Here is a 15,964-nt window from a genome sequence, read left to right as displayed (position 1 = left end):
TGCATGTATCTATCGTGGCACCACTACCAGGTCCTTGGAGTCTGACTCCTTGCCATCTGCTCCCAATCCCTTCAAAAGGTGGTCCTTGAGGGCTTCCTGACCACACCCAGCCCTCTTCCCACCTCCACGGAAACCTGATGAATCTACTTTTGCCTGGCTCCATTGTTAAGGCCTCCGTGGCCATACCTGTGAACCTAGGAGCCCTCTCTCTTCCCTGATGCTCCATTCGTGTAGCTTCTACCTGACGCTAGAGCAAGTGCAAACAGCCAGCAGCAGCTCTCTTCTACTGAGTGCAAGGGCAGACTGCCTTTAAGAGGAGCAGGCTGGCTGCATTACATGTGTTAAGCACATGCTGCTGGGGCCCCCTGCTGAGTGCTCAAGCAGCCAGCTGCGCAGGCCACACTTAGATCAACACTATAATCAGGTAGGTTTGTGTGCTCCCTGCCTCAACAGCAAGCATGGGCAGGTTATGAACCACGCAAGTGGGTCATAACGAATCTTTACCCCATGCTGTTGTTATTTCTCCTTTCATTGAAGGTGTACAAATTCAAAAGTGCAGACCTTTGAACATCTGCTGTCAATGACATGGCCATCAGAACATTTTTGGACAGAATTATTAATCTTTGCTGATCTTAGCATGCATTCTTTATTGGCATGTGGCTCATCAGTTTGCGGTTTGTCCAACAGTGGCCAATGAAGCCAGTCAATTTTATTAAAAGTAACTGAACTACAGTGGTTCACCAGCTTACTCAAAAAAGCTTAGTTCTTTCTGGAAACCCAGATGGTTTGATGGTTTGATACCAAAGTGTTAAGGTTTTTGCTGTGAAATCCCTCAAACTTAAAAATATCTGCATCACTATCCTCCTTTAAGTCAGCCATTCACCACTACTTGCAGGAAAGAATGGAAAAGTAATAACTTATTCCAAAATTCAAGGTTTGGGATTCTGTGCTTAATCAGAAAACAACTTTGTTGTCCATTGTGTCTGCACAGATTCATCTTCTGTGGTCCTGCACATGGGAGAAGATGATGTGGTTAATTGTGTTGGAGAAAGAAGTCACGTGAGAAATACTAAGAGGGCTACTGCTGGAGAAGGCGCAAAGAAAAACAAAGATATTTTCTGAACCACAGAGCCCTCTAAGACAGAAGGTCATCCGGAGGCACACCCCTGCCAATTAAGAATTTGAACAACTCTGAAGACTGGAATGAGATCAAAACTAATCTCCAAAGTTATGACTTCAGAAGATTATAGAGGGGATTCTTAAAATGCTACAATGTGGGCTGATTCCAGGGCATTTACTGTCATATTAAATAGAGGCCCACCCATTCCTCATGATGATGCTGTTTATAAAGGTGATGGTTTAGTTCCAGAGACAGTACAAATACCTTCCAGAGCGCAGTTGTGGGAGTGTAATATTATAACAATGATATCCCTCACCAAATGCAACCATCTCACTCTAACTCACCTGTAATGCATATTCAATGGCTCTCACAAAGGTGCTTGATGTTAGAGGTGTAACAGCTCCAGGCATCATTTCACTGCAACATCCAATATAGAACTCAATATGTTGCTTTCAAAGCAACAGTCTACAATGGCTTCACTAGAGCTATTGAGTTTGACAATAGAAGAGATGTTTTCCTGTATAAGACAGCATAATAACAGGGAACAACTGCAGACAGCTTAAACATAGGCAACATATCTCACAGGTAGGCTCACAGGGGCTGCAGCTCACGCACAGAAAGACTTCCAGATTTGTACAAGCCACCATATAAAAACGGAAAATTATGGAAATTCTCAGCATGTCAAGCAGGGTCTGTGGTGAGCAAAGCAGAGATGGCATTTCAGGTTGGTCAGTTCTGCATTTCTGTCAGGTTACTTGCCACTTTGCACTTATCACACATTTCATGAGGCAGTCCGCATTGTTAATGGGAAGTTCCCCCCTGAAACAGGGGAACATACTTACATTTTAATGTCAATGGCACAGAAGTGATGTCAAGATTCCTTCCCAGACCATTGTCCCTAGCATTGACACCCAAGAAGAGAAGTGCCCGGTGAGGCCAGAAATGTGTTAGCACTTGCCCTTCAGATCAGAAGGCTTGGAAGGGGATTGTTAGCAGCCTCTTTATATCTCCAAAAGGGTACATTTCCAGTTTTTATGGGGTAGCAGGAAGGACTGTCAGGGCTAGAAGCCATCTGACTGCAGTTTTTGACTCCAAGCAGAGGCCTAGAACCTGACAGACCTCAGGCATCAGTGCACTCCTTCCCTCCTACAATCTGGAGAAATAAATTCAGCCTAGTCCAGGTATGTTCAAGTTTAATGGGCCTCTGTGTACCAGTGCCATTGCTTGTATACATTTCAGCAAAGAAAACCTGTAACATGGCTTGAAAGACAATTCGAGGAAAGGCCGAATAGTTTGAATGTTAAATATTTGTGTACTTCATGGTATCTACTGTGCAAATCCTGGAATAATTATCTTTCCTCCAAGACTTATTAAGTTAAGTAATTCACAATTGGACTGTATAAACATATTGACAGCTTCACTAGAGGAAAACAGGAAATAATTTATATACCCAAGGTTTGAGGTTGTCATCCATTCGTAGTCTGTGGACAAGGCAGAGTCAAACTCATGCATCAGCTCAAACTCGGACTCATTGTAAAATGTTGTCATCGGTCTGGCCTGAAAGATTAAAGATCATAACTACAAATACATTGTTTAAAAGAATTGGCTATTTGAATTATATTTTCCTGTTATGTCAGCCTATGTATAACGTAACTCTACTCAAACTGTAGTGGATGAACAGACTTTACATTTTATAACCCATTTTCTTCCAAAACCAAAGATCCCTGCAGTTCAAATTGTTTGTCAAAGGATTTTGTCTGTTTATGGTAGCTTCCCATCATAAATTTAATAAAATTGCACCACAAGTTAATGAAGAAATATAAACTGTTTTTTTTTTGTGGCTATAATATAAGGGGCCGAATCTTCCAAGGAATGGCAATCACTGTCAGATTGCCTCTCCGCTCCTACATATATATATTTTTTACACAACAGTGGAGTTCCGCATTTCTGGCCCGGACTTTCACACCGGGCCTCTTCATAAATGTGGAGTGTACCTGTTCTGGGAGTCCTTCGTCATAAGGCACGATCGTCACGCCCCCCTTTTACAGCATTAGCTGCCGCATTTTGGTTAAGTCTTCATTCACTAACACGGTGAAGAGCTTTGAGACACTTAGACAACTTTTCACTGCGTTTGTGAACGAGTGAGAGTGAGGTAAGTGGGCAGGCTGTTTAGGGTGGCAGGGTGGCAGGTGGTATGCTCAAGACCGAGATCGATAGATTTCTACATCTTAAAAACATCAAGGAATACGGGGAGAGTGCAGGAAAATGGTGTTGCAATAGAAGATCAGCCATGGTCTCATTGAATGGTGGAGTGGGATGGAAGGGCTGAATGGCCAACTCCTGCTCCTATTTCTTATGTTCTTATGTCAGCTGGGTAGGGTGGGCAGGGTGTCAGGTGGCAGGGTGGGTAATGTGCCAGTCGGGTAGGGTGGCAGGGTGGTTAGGTCGGGTCAGTCGGGAGTCGGAGTGTTGTTGGTGGGCGGGGGGCGCGGTTGGTGGGAGCCGGGTGTTGGTGTTGAAGGTTCAGGAGAGTCGGAGGGTTGGGTGGGGTTCAGAAGGTCAGGGGGCTCAGACAGGAGTCAAGGGTCAGGGTATTTGGAGGGTCGGGGGTAGTTGGAGGGTCATGAGGGGGAAATGGGGGAGGCAGTGGGGAGCAAGATTGGGGAGGGGGGTGGTTAGCTGTATAGTTATCCAGGAGTTAGATATGTTTTTTTTTTCCTGTCTAACAGTTCCTGGGTAACTATCCAGGTAAGTAAGTCAGAACTCTCTGATGTCTCCAACTCTAACTAAAAGGTAGAGACCTTCTTGGAACTTTCAGCCCATTGGAATTTGAAACTTCCCAGGCAACATTGGCAGAGTCCTTGCACTGGGACTTCTGACAGGTATTTCCAGGACATGACCATCCAGAGACTGACAGATGTGGGCCCTTGTGTTTCAGAGATGTTGATAAATTGCACAAGTTTCACTCATGCAGTATATTGAATATGATAGTGTAGTGGTTCTGTCAATGGACTAGTAATCCAACGAGCATGGGTCGAATTTTTCTGCAGACATCGGGAATCCAACATCAGGACCACCTGCAAGTCCCAAGCTTATTTTTCTTGGTTATGTGCCCACGGTACAAATTTACAGGAGTCAGCTTACCAATTGACCGCCTCCATGTTCACCATCCAATTAAGGACGATGGACAGAACAGGGACACAGGAGGGCCAATGGGAGGGCCTGAAGGGATGGCCGTCTGGCAGCCTCTCTGAAAGAGGTGGGTATTTTTGAGAGAGAGGGAGACCTAGAGGGTTCCTTAAAATGGAGGTGCACACTAAAAGATCCAGAGGGAGAACAAGAATAAAGAAACAAGGCTCTGAGCAATGAGGGCCCTCAGGGAGGAGCGGGGTGGGGGAATGCAATGCTGGGAAACATGCACCATTCAGAAAATGGCCCTTAATTGAAGGCTTAATTATTTTAATTGCCTGACCTTCTCCGTCGAGTGGGTTGCCGATTTTAGTGGCAGCCCAACACCACTGCACCCACCCACCTCCCCCCACTATCCCAGGGCCACAGTGGCAACACCCAGATTTCAAGAATAAACAACGAGCAATATAAAATCTCTTGTATCGTAATGAATTATTGTTCTGCAACATGATGCAATCTTTCCATTATTTGTTCTATGGCTAGAGAAACTATGTAAATATGTTCTACTTAAACACTTGCAGAACCAAGCCACATAATCCCCCAGACCCAGTATTTGGCAATCAGAGTGGAAATCCCCATGAAGTTTACACACATGTTTAAACAATTGGAGTTCTAGGATAGTTTTGCACTCACTTATTGAAGCTCACATATTGTTTACAACAAAGTTAGAAATGTTAACACTAGAAATCCTACACTGGAGACAAGCTGTCAGGAAGGATGTGGAAAAGGCAGAGGTAAAAAGAGATAACCAGATGGTGGAAGAGAGAACAGAAGGAAATGACATCAGTCAACGTTGGACTAATGCTATCAGCTGTACCAGCTGCTGAAGGGATTGCCATCCACTAATCTGCCTCTACAGCCCCAACAATGTTCAACACAGAAATGGGATACACCCTGGATGCACAATCTCCTGAAACAGATGGATGCCTTAAAGTAAAAAATAGAAGTAAAAACCCAGTATATAAAACAATGGTGCATTGCTGAATAACACAACAAAATTGCTTGGCTAAATAACAATTGCATTTTTGAGAACTAAGTTGTGTAACATGATGATTGTGCTGTTTGCAGCAGTATGGTACACTCAACCCCCAGTAGCTATTCTGGCCTACACATAGGTAAACCCATTGTTTTAAAATGTAAAAGTTTTGTCATCTGTATTCTGGTATATTAATACGCGAATTTGTTGCGTTGGACTGGTATCTAGGTTAGAACGTGACATCTCCCCTACAAAGTTGAGACCACACATTGTTGCTAAAACCACTGCGACAATGTCAAAAATAACTTTATTTCCCCCAAATCCTGTGCAGTAGTACAGTAACAAAAGCAAGTTGTATTTTAATAGCACTTTTAATATAATCCAACATCCAAAGGAGATTCATAGAAACATCATAAAGCAAAATGTGACACCAAGCCATGTAAGGAGGTATTAGGGAAGATGGCCAAAAGCTTGGTCAAAGCGGTCGATGTTATGGAGGAAAGCCCAGGTAGACAGGCAGAGAAGTTTTGGGAGGGAGAACCTGGGCTGAGGCAACTGAAAGCATAGCCAACAAAGGGTGATTAAAATCGGGGATGCTCAAGAGGCCAGGATTAGATAAGCGCAGATTTCTCAGAAGGCCGTGGGGCTGAAGGAGATTATACAGATAAGGAGTGGTCAGGCCATTTGGAAGGACTTGAAAACAAGGATGAGAATTTGAAAATTGAGATGTTACCTAGCCAGGAGTCACTATAGGTCAGTGTAGATCTATAGTGAGCACAGGGCAATAGATGAAAAGGACTTGGTGCGAGTTAGGACACAGGCAGCAGAGTTTTGGATGACCTCAGGTTTACGGAGGGTAGAATGTGGGAGGCCAGCCAGGAGTGCATTGGAACACTCAAATCTATGGTAACAAAGACAGGGATGAAGGTTTCAGCAGCGAATAAGCGGAAGCAAATGATGTTACCGATGTGGGAATTGCGGATTGAAGGCAGGTTGGGTCAGGAAACTGATTTCTGAAACTGCAAACCTCCCCACACCCTCCTCCACCCCCAGCCCTGACCCAAAGCCACCAGTTTCGATTAGTTAAAATTCAACCCATTGTGTCCTTACATCCACGCATCTGAACTTGCAGCAAAATTCACTGGATAGTGACCATGGGGAGAATTTTCGCCCTGTTGGGCATGCCGGTTGGGAGCGGGCACGGAGCCGATCACCACCCGCGATCGACTGCGTGCCACCATTTTATGTGGGCGGGCTAATTAAGGTTCAGCTAGCGTGATGCGTGCCCAGTAGTGCTCAGCGCATGCGCGAGAAAGAGCGCAGAAATCTCCCTGAGGCATGGAGCTGCCTCAGGGAGATTAAGTACATGTTGAAAAGTTGGGAAAAAAAAAAAGAAAATAAAATTATTCAGACATGTACCCCCCTGTGACAGTGTCATATGAGCTGGCACATGTTTATGAATTTTAATAAAAATTTTTACTTAATTAATAAAACCTTCATGAGACCTCATCCCGCCCGCGGATGGGGTTTCATGAAAAATGCCAAGGCCGCCTGGGCTCTTCACCTGCCCGACAACCTTAAGGTTGGATGGGCAGCCCTGTTAAATAGCTTAATTAGTTTATTGATGGCCTTAACAGGCCTCTGACAGTTCGGTGGGTGCACACCCCGCCCCTCACCCCCCCCCAATTCCAATTCTCATTCCCCCAATGCCAAGTTACACCCCCACCCTCCCCCTATGGCCTCCCATGCCCCCATGCCAACCTCTGTCCTTCCATCCACCTCAATGTCTCCAATGCCAAGCTCTGGCACTTCATGCCGATTGACCCACTGTACACTTTCTGGTATCGATGAACACCACAGTGTAAAGTGGGATGTGTTTTAAAAAAAAACTTTGAAAAAATGTAATCCATTGATAAGGTTCCCCCATGCTTGAAAAAAAATTCTGGACAAACTAATAAGAGTTTCAATTATCCAGGCCCTTTGAAGTTTCAAAAAACACTTGAAACCACTTGACCTATGTCAACAAACATTACGGGCAGCATTTTCCGGTCGGCGAGCGGGGATGGGGCCCGGCTTGGCTGCGCGCCCGCCGACCTGTCAACGGCCTATTAAGGCCATTAAAAAAGTAATTAAAATGATTAATGGTCGTGCCCACCCAACCTGAAGGTTGGCAGGCAGGTGAAGAGCCCAGGCGGCCTTCCGAAAAAGCATGAAACCTCAGCTACGGGAGGGACGAGGTTTCATGAGGAACCTAAAATGTTTGGAAAATTTTTAAGTAAAAGTAATGGACATGTCCCAGCTCAAGTGCCAGCATCACATGAGGGGACATGTCAGGAAAATTCTTCCTTACCTTTAATAAATTTTTAAAAGTTCAAACAATCTCCAAGGCAGCACTTTGCCTCAGGGAGATCTGTGCACGCTTCTACTCGCATGCGCAAAAGAGTGCACAGGCTTTCTTAGGGAATCCCCCCGCCCGCACAGGGAGTGCACAGAGCTTCCGGATGGACGTCAGGCTGGATGGGTCTTAATTGGCCCACCCACATAAAATGGTGCTGGAACCGGCCCGCTCCCACACAACCCCCCCAATGTGGGGAAAATGCTGCCCTATGAAATTGACTGCAGGGATCAGAGAGTCTGAGCTGCCAGTTAGACAAGGTTTCCTCTGGGGACCGGGTGTTCTGTTATTCCAATATGTGTCTGGGCTCTCAATCAAGCCTACATAATAAGGACCACATCTAGAGTACTGTGTACAGTTTTTGTCTCCTTATCTGAGAAAGGTCATAATTACAATTAGGAACAGTTCAGAGAAGGTTCACTTGATTGATTCCTGGGGTGAGGGGGTTGTCTTAGGAGGAAAAGTCGGACAGGTTGGGCCTGTATCCATTGGGGTTTAGAAGGAGAGGTGAACTTATTGAAGCATAAGATCCTGAGGGGGCTTGACAGGGTGGATGCTGAAAGGATGTTTCCCCTTATGGGAGAGAGTAGAATTAGGGGATACAATTTAAAAATAAAGCAGTAACCCATTTACGATGTAGATGAGGAGAATTTTTTTTCTCTCAGAGGGTCGTGAATCTGTGCAACTCTCTTCGCCAGGGAGCAGTGAAGGCAGAGTTATTGAGTATTTTTAAGGCTGAGTTAGATAGATTCTTAATTGACAAGGGAGCCAAAGCGTATAGGGGTTAGGAAGAAAAGTGGATTTGAAGCCAAAATCTTGTTAAATGGTGGAACAGGCTCAAGGGGCCGAATGGTCTACTCCTGCACCTACTCTGTATGTTCGTTTGTTTGTAAGAATTCCTGTGTCTCTTTCTCTGACTGAATAATGATGCGCCTCATGACCAAGACTATTTACAGAATGTTTCTTAGCGAATGCCATCAAAAATACTAAACATTAAATGGTCATTTCCTATGTGCCGATTGGAGAGTTCACCGTCAACGAGCAGGGATTTCATTTCGTTGCAGACTTGTATTGTTTCAATTATGTGACAGAAAAAGAAGCTGCTCAGTGTCAAATTGCAAAACATGCGCAGGGGACCAGAGGAAAATCATAGGCTTCTAGTCAAATGCCTGATCCGTGCTCTTTGTGCATGCGGCTCTGCACAGAGCACAAAAGATTGAACCCCTCTCAGTTTGAACAAGAGATGGAGCGCTTTCTGCAATTGTTCATTCTACAATAATTATTTTACAATAATTTTACCTGTAGTAAATAAATCTTTGTGTCCTTTACTGCCCACTCAATATCTCTTGCATTTCCGTAAGCATTTTCCACCTGGTGTAAAGAAACATAGAAAATATTGATGAATTTATGCAATATTCCCCAGATCAATCGCTTTGTTGCCTCTACGCTCGCTTGACTCGACTTCAACACATCCTTGGCGAGCCTCCAACTTGCACCCTCTGTAAAACTTGAGCTCATCCAAAACTCTGCTGCCCTTATCCTAATTTGGACCACATCTATATCCTATTATCTCTGTGCTCAGTGACCTTCAGTGGCTCCTCGCCCAGCAACAGCCCAATTTTAAAATTCTCATTCTTGTTTTGGAATGACTCTATGGCCTTGCCCCTCCCTAGCTCTATCATTTCCTCCAGCCCTTCGAGATTTCTGGGCTCCTTCCATTCTTGACCAGTTTACATTGCTCTACTGTTGGTGACCAGACCACACGTTCTGGAATTTCCCCCTTAAACCTTCCTCCTCTTTTTATCTTTATCTCTTTTAGGAAACAGTTTTAAACCTCTTTTTACAAAGCTCTTGGGTATCTGTTTTAATATCTGATGTGATTCAGTGTAAATTTTTGCTTTTTTTTTGGCTGGGCCAACATTTATTGCCCATACCTCACTGCCCTTGAGGACTGAGTGGCTTGCTAGGCCACTTCAGAGGGCATTTAAGAGTCAACCACATTGCTGTCACCAGTAAGGACAGCAGATTTCCTTCGCTAAAGGACATTAGTGAACCAAGTGGGTTTTTTACGACAATCGACAATGGTTTCATGGTCATCATTAGACTTTTAATTTTTTTACCGAATTCAAATTTCACCATCTGCCATGGTAGAATTTGAACTCGGATCCCCGGAGCACCCTGGGTATCTGGAGTACTAGTCCAGTGATAATACTATTACGCTACTGCCTCCCTGCAGATAATGGCTCCCACGAAGAACCTGGGGACATTTTACGTGGTAAAATAAAGTCAACAGCTGATGATGAAACCTTGACATCTGCTTACTTTCATGTCAATTATTGCTAAATTCCTTCCCAAACATAAACAATATAAATGGAGGGCTGAATCTTCTGTTCGGCGTGCGGGGACGGGCCCCACATGCCGACACGTAAAATGACGCGCGGTGATGTCGGGCGTGTGTCCCGACGTCACCGAGCGTCATTCTGATCTTCCGTTCGGCGGGCGCGCAGCGGAATCGGCTGCGCGCCCGCCGAACTGTCAAAGGCCTGTTAAGGCCATTAGTGAACTAATTGAGCCTATTGAGAAAGCTGCCCATTCAACCTCAAGGCTGGCGGGCTGTTGAAGAGCCCAGGCGGTCTTCACATTTTTCATGAAACGTCATCCACGGGCGGGATGAGGTTTCATGAATTAAATATGAATTATGAAAATTCATAAACATGTCCCAGCTCATGTGACACCGTCACATGAGGGGACATGCCTGAATAACTTTATTATTTTTATTTTTTCCAAGTTTAAAACTTAACTTAGGTTAATTGGAGCTGCCTCAGGGAGATTTCTGCACTCTTTTGCGTGCCTGTGCGAAAGAGCGTAGGCCCTGACTCTCCCTCCTCCCCCCGCCCGCACAGGTAGCAGGACACTACCGGCCGTGTATCACGCTTGGCAGGCCTTAATTGGCCCGGCCACGCAAAATGGCGGCACGAAGTCGATCGTGGGCAGCAATTGGCTCCGTGCCCACTCCTGACCAGCCTACCCGACGGAGAGAAAATTCTCCCCAGAGAGAGAGAGAGAGTATTTTTATTGGTTATTTGAGGTTATTTGTTACCGCTTATTGATAAGTCAAATTCGAAAACTAACAAGTTCTAAATGTTATGAATGAAATAATGAAAACCTGAAAAGTCACATGTCCTAATCTCAGAATGATGTCCTCAGTGATGCAACATTTTGCAGCTTCTGAAATTAAAGTTTCTTCAAATATAATTTCACCTTCACCTGCAATTTTAAAAACAAATTCTGTTAAATTTTGTTCATAAAATTTAATTGACACTAATTTTAGCTTCAACAACTAAAGTGACAGAGTCGTCGTTAGAGATTTTCCCATTCAAACCCCATTCAGAATCATGGCCCCAAATTTATTGGGATAGGATGATTACCTTAGTGAATTTGAGGTCGACAGCTTCTGTGTGACTACAGGGGAGTTCGGGTGATCATGGCGGGAAGCTAGGGTGATTGCAAGAGGCGAGGGAGTCTGGCCTGATAGCGGGTTATTGTGGGTGTGTAGTCACTGGGGGATGATCGTACTGGTGAAGAAGGGGACATTCACAAAGTAAGTTGTTGGGCCTGGAGAAAACACTCCTGCTCCTCCTGGCCCACAAGCAGCACTTACTTTATGGGTCCGATATTTCCTACTTGCTTTTACCTGTCGGAATTCCAAGGGTTCTGGAAACCCTAACGACAGCAGTAAAATATACAAACCTTGTTAAAAGGCACACAGACTCCTTAAAAAGCTTCAATGTCTGACCTGCCTCATGCGAGTATTTTGGCCGCAAGGTCCCCATTCTGCTCCCATTAAAACAGAAATGGCCAGGGTCGAGACTCATTGGGTTCAGGTTTGGAATTAGTAACATTTGAAACATTTCACCCAACCCAAGACCGCCTGTTTTTGAGGGTTAACATTTCCTCCACAGTTTCTGAAATTCAATAAGAGCCAGCCTATTTCCACTACCCACCATTTTGTAGGCAATGCTGCTTCTTTGCTCCAACTTCCTTTTTGATAATCTGACATTTCCCTTTCAGGCTGCGAGAGAGGGTGATGGTGTCAGGCTCTGAATGACCACTCACCACAGACTGAAACAAAATAAGGAAAATAAAGTGAAAATCTCCCCGTGAAGGTCTTTCTCGCAATCCACAAAGGTTTTTAGTTCAACAGATATGACATTGCCTTTCTTAAAGAGCCAGTCTATCACTTTAAGATAGAAAACATTTATAATCTTCCCCTGCATAATCTCGTGCTGTGTCTTGGACCTTGCTTAGAAGCTGGTCAGACAAACATGGCCACTACTACAATCACCTCAAATAATCTCAGTTATTTTCCAGTGCAATGCAATAAACATCACCTATTCAGTTTAATCATTAAACTGAATAGATAGGAAATGTAACTTCCCTTTCAATGATTCAAGACAATTCATTTTTATTATCCTTATTACTTTATTTTTGTAATAGGTTCCTGCAAAGACGGTAGCTAAATTGGAGTACCTGTTTTTTTTCTTTATTCTTTCATGGGATGTGGGCATCACTGGCAAGACCAGCATTTGTTGCTCATCCCTAATTGCCCTTGAGCTGAGTGGTTTGCTAGGCCATTTGGTAGGGCAGTTCAGAGTCAGCCACATTACTGTCGGTCTGGAGTCACACTTAAGTAGACCAGACCAGGTAACTGGATCACTAGCCTAGTGACAATACCGCTACACCACCCTAACACATTAGTGCATCAATAAATTACTTCCTTAACTGTAAGCAGTGCTTTCCAGACACTTCACCAAAGCACTCAATAGCAATCTTATAACCTCATTCCCCTTTTTGCCCATCTCATGTAAAACAGAAGTAGGCCATTCAGCTGCTCAAAGCTGTTCCATCATTCTAGTGCACCATAGATGATCTGCACCTGAACTCCAATTATTCACCATGATAGCTGTACCTAATGCAAATCTATCAATTTCAGTCTTGAAAATTTCCAATGACCCATCATCCACAGCCTTTTGGGGGAAGAATTCCAGATTTCCATCATCCTTTGTGTGAAAAAGTGCTTCTTGATCCCCCCATTTCCATCTTCATGTTTACTTTTATAATTGACTCCAAATGATTGCTTCCATCTTCCAAGAGAGCTGTGTCAGTTCTTCACCTTGTCTTCTTTTTCCTCTTTTACCAAGAACTTCTCTCACTGGCTTCCTTAATGAACTACTGAATTGTTTGTTAGTCCCAATGTTTTCCATTCCTTTACTGCTCTGCTCTGATTCACTTATAGTTATTGTTTCATTTCACTATGCTATGGATTCATCAGTATTCCACTATTCATTTCTATGCCCCATCAACCTTTGGTCTACCTTGCTCCTCTCCTCAGAAATCTATTTTAACTTTGTTACTTTTCCTGATATTATCCCATTTATCCTATCCTACTTTTATTTTCAATCATCTGGAGTTCTCAATTAGCAACATCCTTCTGGCTATGTGCTTTGTATGTAGTTTCAGTTATACCCTCCTAAGGTGCACAAAGCCTGTTTTAATGCCTATGTCCTTCAAGTTTCCCCGTGATTCATCCCTTTCTACTCTCCCTCCTTCCTGATGGTTTTCTGCTCCCTTGCAGTATGATGCTGAATTATACCTATTTAATATTTTAATAACTCCTTGATTGGTAAATGCCATTGACAAAGCTTTTCAATTCTCACATATTTGCGAGATAGTCTTGAGGGTGGCGAGTTTCAAACTAGGGTATTTAAGAACCCACATTAAGAATTCTCTCATAGCTATGAGGATTTGATTTAGAACCAGGCAGTATAAACAAGTTACAAATCAACTGGCATCTGTCACTGTGGATACTTGACTCAGACAAGTGGCAATGCTATAGACATGCCATTATTTCTGGGTTCTGATAAAGGGTCTATACCTAAAACATTAACTCTCTCTCTTGACAGATGCTGCTTGACCCGCTGATCATGTTTCTAGCATTATTTTTTGTTTTTACATCAGATTTCCAGAATATGATTATTTTGATTTTGCATTTGTGAGTGTATGTTTCAGAGAATGTGTGTATGTATGTTTGTTTCAGAGTATGTGTGTTTGCGTTTGTTTGTGTCTGTGTTTGACCATCTATCCTCCTTCAACACGACTTCATGGTTTCCAGCTGGCTGATGTTTCCATTCTTATCTATCTAATCACAGGCAGAGAATTACTTCCAAAGCTTCTCTTCCTGCTCCCACACCATAATCTCTGGTGTGCCACAGGCATCAATTATTGGTGCACTTTTATTTCTCATCTACATGCTGCCACTCAAGTGACATCATCCGAAAAGATATGGCCAGATTTTTGTGGAATGGCGGGGAGGACCTCGGTGTGGAAGTCCCGCCCCTATTTCTGATAGATCCAATTGTTGCTAGTAGGGGAAAGGGAGTGTGGTGTGATTCATACAGGAGGGAAACCTGAACTTAGTAGGGTCATTTGAACTGTAGTGCTGAATTCACACAGACCCAATTTCGGCTGCTGCAAGCACCTTAACCCATGGTATGGGAGTCACAAATTGATGGGAGTACACACAAGTGTCTTTGAATGGTGGATAAGGCCTGTTGAGCATCAAGATTTGAAGTTTTTTTTAAATGCCCTGCTCTTTAAACATTAAAAATCTGCCTCTGAGAATTAATAAAAACCTTCAGCTGGACTGCTCTGATTGATAGGTTAGAAAAAAAAAAGCATCTAGTTGTGAAGTTTCGTTAAGAGTTCATTGCTGGCATTTCCCCAAGGCTATTACTATGTCCTTATGAATGCTTGGCTGAGTTTCAAAATCTGTAATTATTTCAGCAAGGGGTTCTGAATTCACAGTTTGATTGACAAGTTAAGGAAGCCATTAAAGGATTAGTTGTCTTTGATGTGCGGTCTGAACAGAAGTTTGTTTTTATAAGAAATTAACTATGAGAGTAGGTTTAAAAGCTCTGAATGGATTTCATGAATGGGAGTTTTTCACTATCAAGTGTGTGCAAATGAGACCTGTATTAGATTGTTTAAAGTTTTTTTTCATCTCCACATCACCCTTGAAATCAGCCCATGGTGGATACTGGATGAATGGCTATGAAGATGGCATGGGGGTTATGAGGAGCATGAGTTGGCATGGAGGATATGAGGAGCAACGGTGTTGGATGGCAGGCATGACTGTGGCATAGACTGTGTGAGGGACCATGGGGAGTGGGCAGGTAGCATGTTGGCATGGAGGTGACATGGAGGGTACGAGCGGTCATTTGGGGTGGGTGGAGTTCATGAGTTGGCATGAAGTGGCATGAGGGCTATCAGGGACCACGGGGGTGTGTGGAGCATGAGGGTTAGAGGGCCTAACCGTTTCTAAAACAACTGGGGTGAAGTCCCAGAGAACTGAGGCAGGCCTCCTAACCAGCCTGCCTCAGCAATCATCCACCCTGTGGTAGCCTGTACTATCCTTCCAGGATCAGTGGGCCCAACTCTGTCCCGCTCCCATGCCCCTGGATGAAAATTATGTCTCGGAGCACTTTATTACTGAGGCAGGTCCGAAAAATCAGGACTTTTTCCAATTTGAGCTACCCACCTCAGTACCAATATTAGTTTCCAAATATATGCTGATGATATCCAGCACTACCCACCACTACCTCTCTTTTGACCCCTCCACTGTATCTAAATTTTCAGATTGCATGTCTGACATCTAGTATTGGCTGAGCAGCAATATCGTTGAATAAAATATTGGGAAGACACACTTCTGATTCTGGCCTCTTGAGCATCCTTGATTTTAATTGCTTCACCATTGATGGCCGTGCCTTCAGCTGCCTGGGCCCAAAGCTTTGGAACTTCCTCCCTAAACCTCTCTGCCTCTCTTTTCTCTTAAGATGCTTGTTAAAGCATACCTCTTTGACAAATGCCTTATGTGGGTCAGCATCGAATTTTGCTTCATAATGTTCCTGTGAAACACCTTGGGCTGTTTTATTACATTAAAAGCATTTCAAATTTAAGTTGCTGTTGCTTTGATAAGGTGCCCTACAATAGAGTAATGAATAAAGTCAGAAATTATGGAGTCAGGGGCAAGTGGCAGAATGGATTGTTAGCTGACTTCAAGATAGAAAGCAGAGAGTGGGAGTAAAAGGTGAAGTAAAGGGTGAACTGGGAGCGAAGGGTAAAGTAATTCAGAGTGGCAGAAGGTGGGAAGTGATGTTCCACAAGGATATGTACTGGGATCACTGCTGTTCACAATGTAGATGAATGACCTGGACTCTGGAATCAA

General features: G+C 43.8%; 1 protein-coding gene across 2 annotated transcripts in view; it reads right to left on the bottom strand.

Annotated features, from left to right (window-relative positions):
- Positions 1-15,964, bottom strand: part of LOC144682197 (rifampicin phosphotransferase-like) — a 180,589-nt gene that overhangs the window by 66,095 nt on the left and 98,530 nt on the right. For both annotated transcript variants that reach the window (XM_078544590.1, XM_078544589.1), the window contains exons 17-21: positions 11,685-11,802; positions 10,847-10,947; positions 8,980-9,051; positions 2,571-2,677; positions 1,465-1,537 (exon numbers count right to left, since the gene is read on the bottom strand). In XM_078544590.1, the coding sequence (XP_078400716.1) occupies positions 1,465-1,537; positions 2,571-2,677; positions 8,980-9,051; positions 10,847-10,947; positions 11,685-11,802 (471 nt within the window). The remainder of the gene's footprint in view (positions 1-1,464; positions 1,538-2,570; positions 2,678-8,979; positions 9,052-10,846; positions 10,948-11,684; positions 11,803-15,964) is intronic.

This window comes from Cetorhinus maximus, chromosome 6 (assembly GCF_964194155.1).
Source record: "Cetorhinus maximus chromosome 6, sCetMax3.hap1.1, whole genome shotgun sequence".
Taxonomy (NCBI): Eukaryota; Metazoa; Chordata; class Chondrichthyes; order Lamniformes; family Cetorhinidae; genus Cetorhinus; species Cetorhinus maximus.
This window is presented reverse-complemented; position numbering and strand designations above follow the sequence as displayed.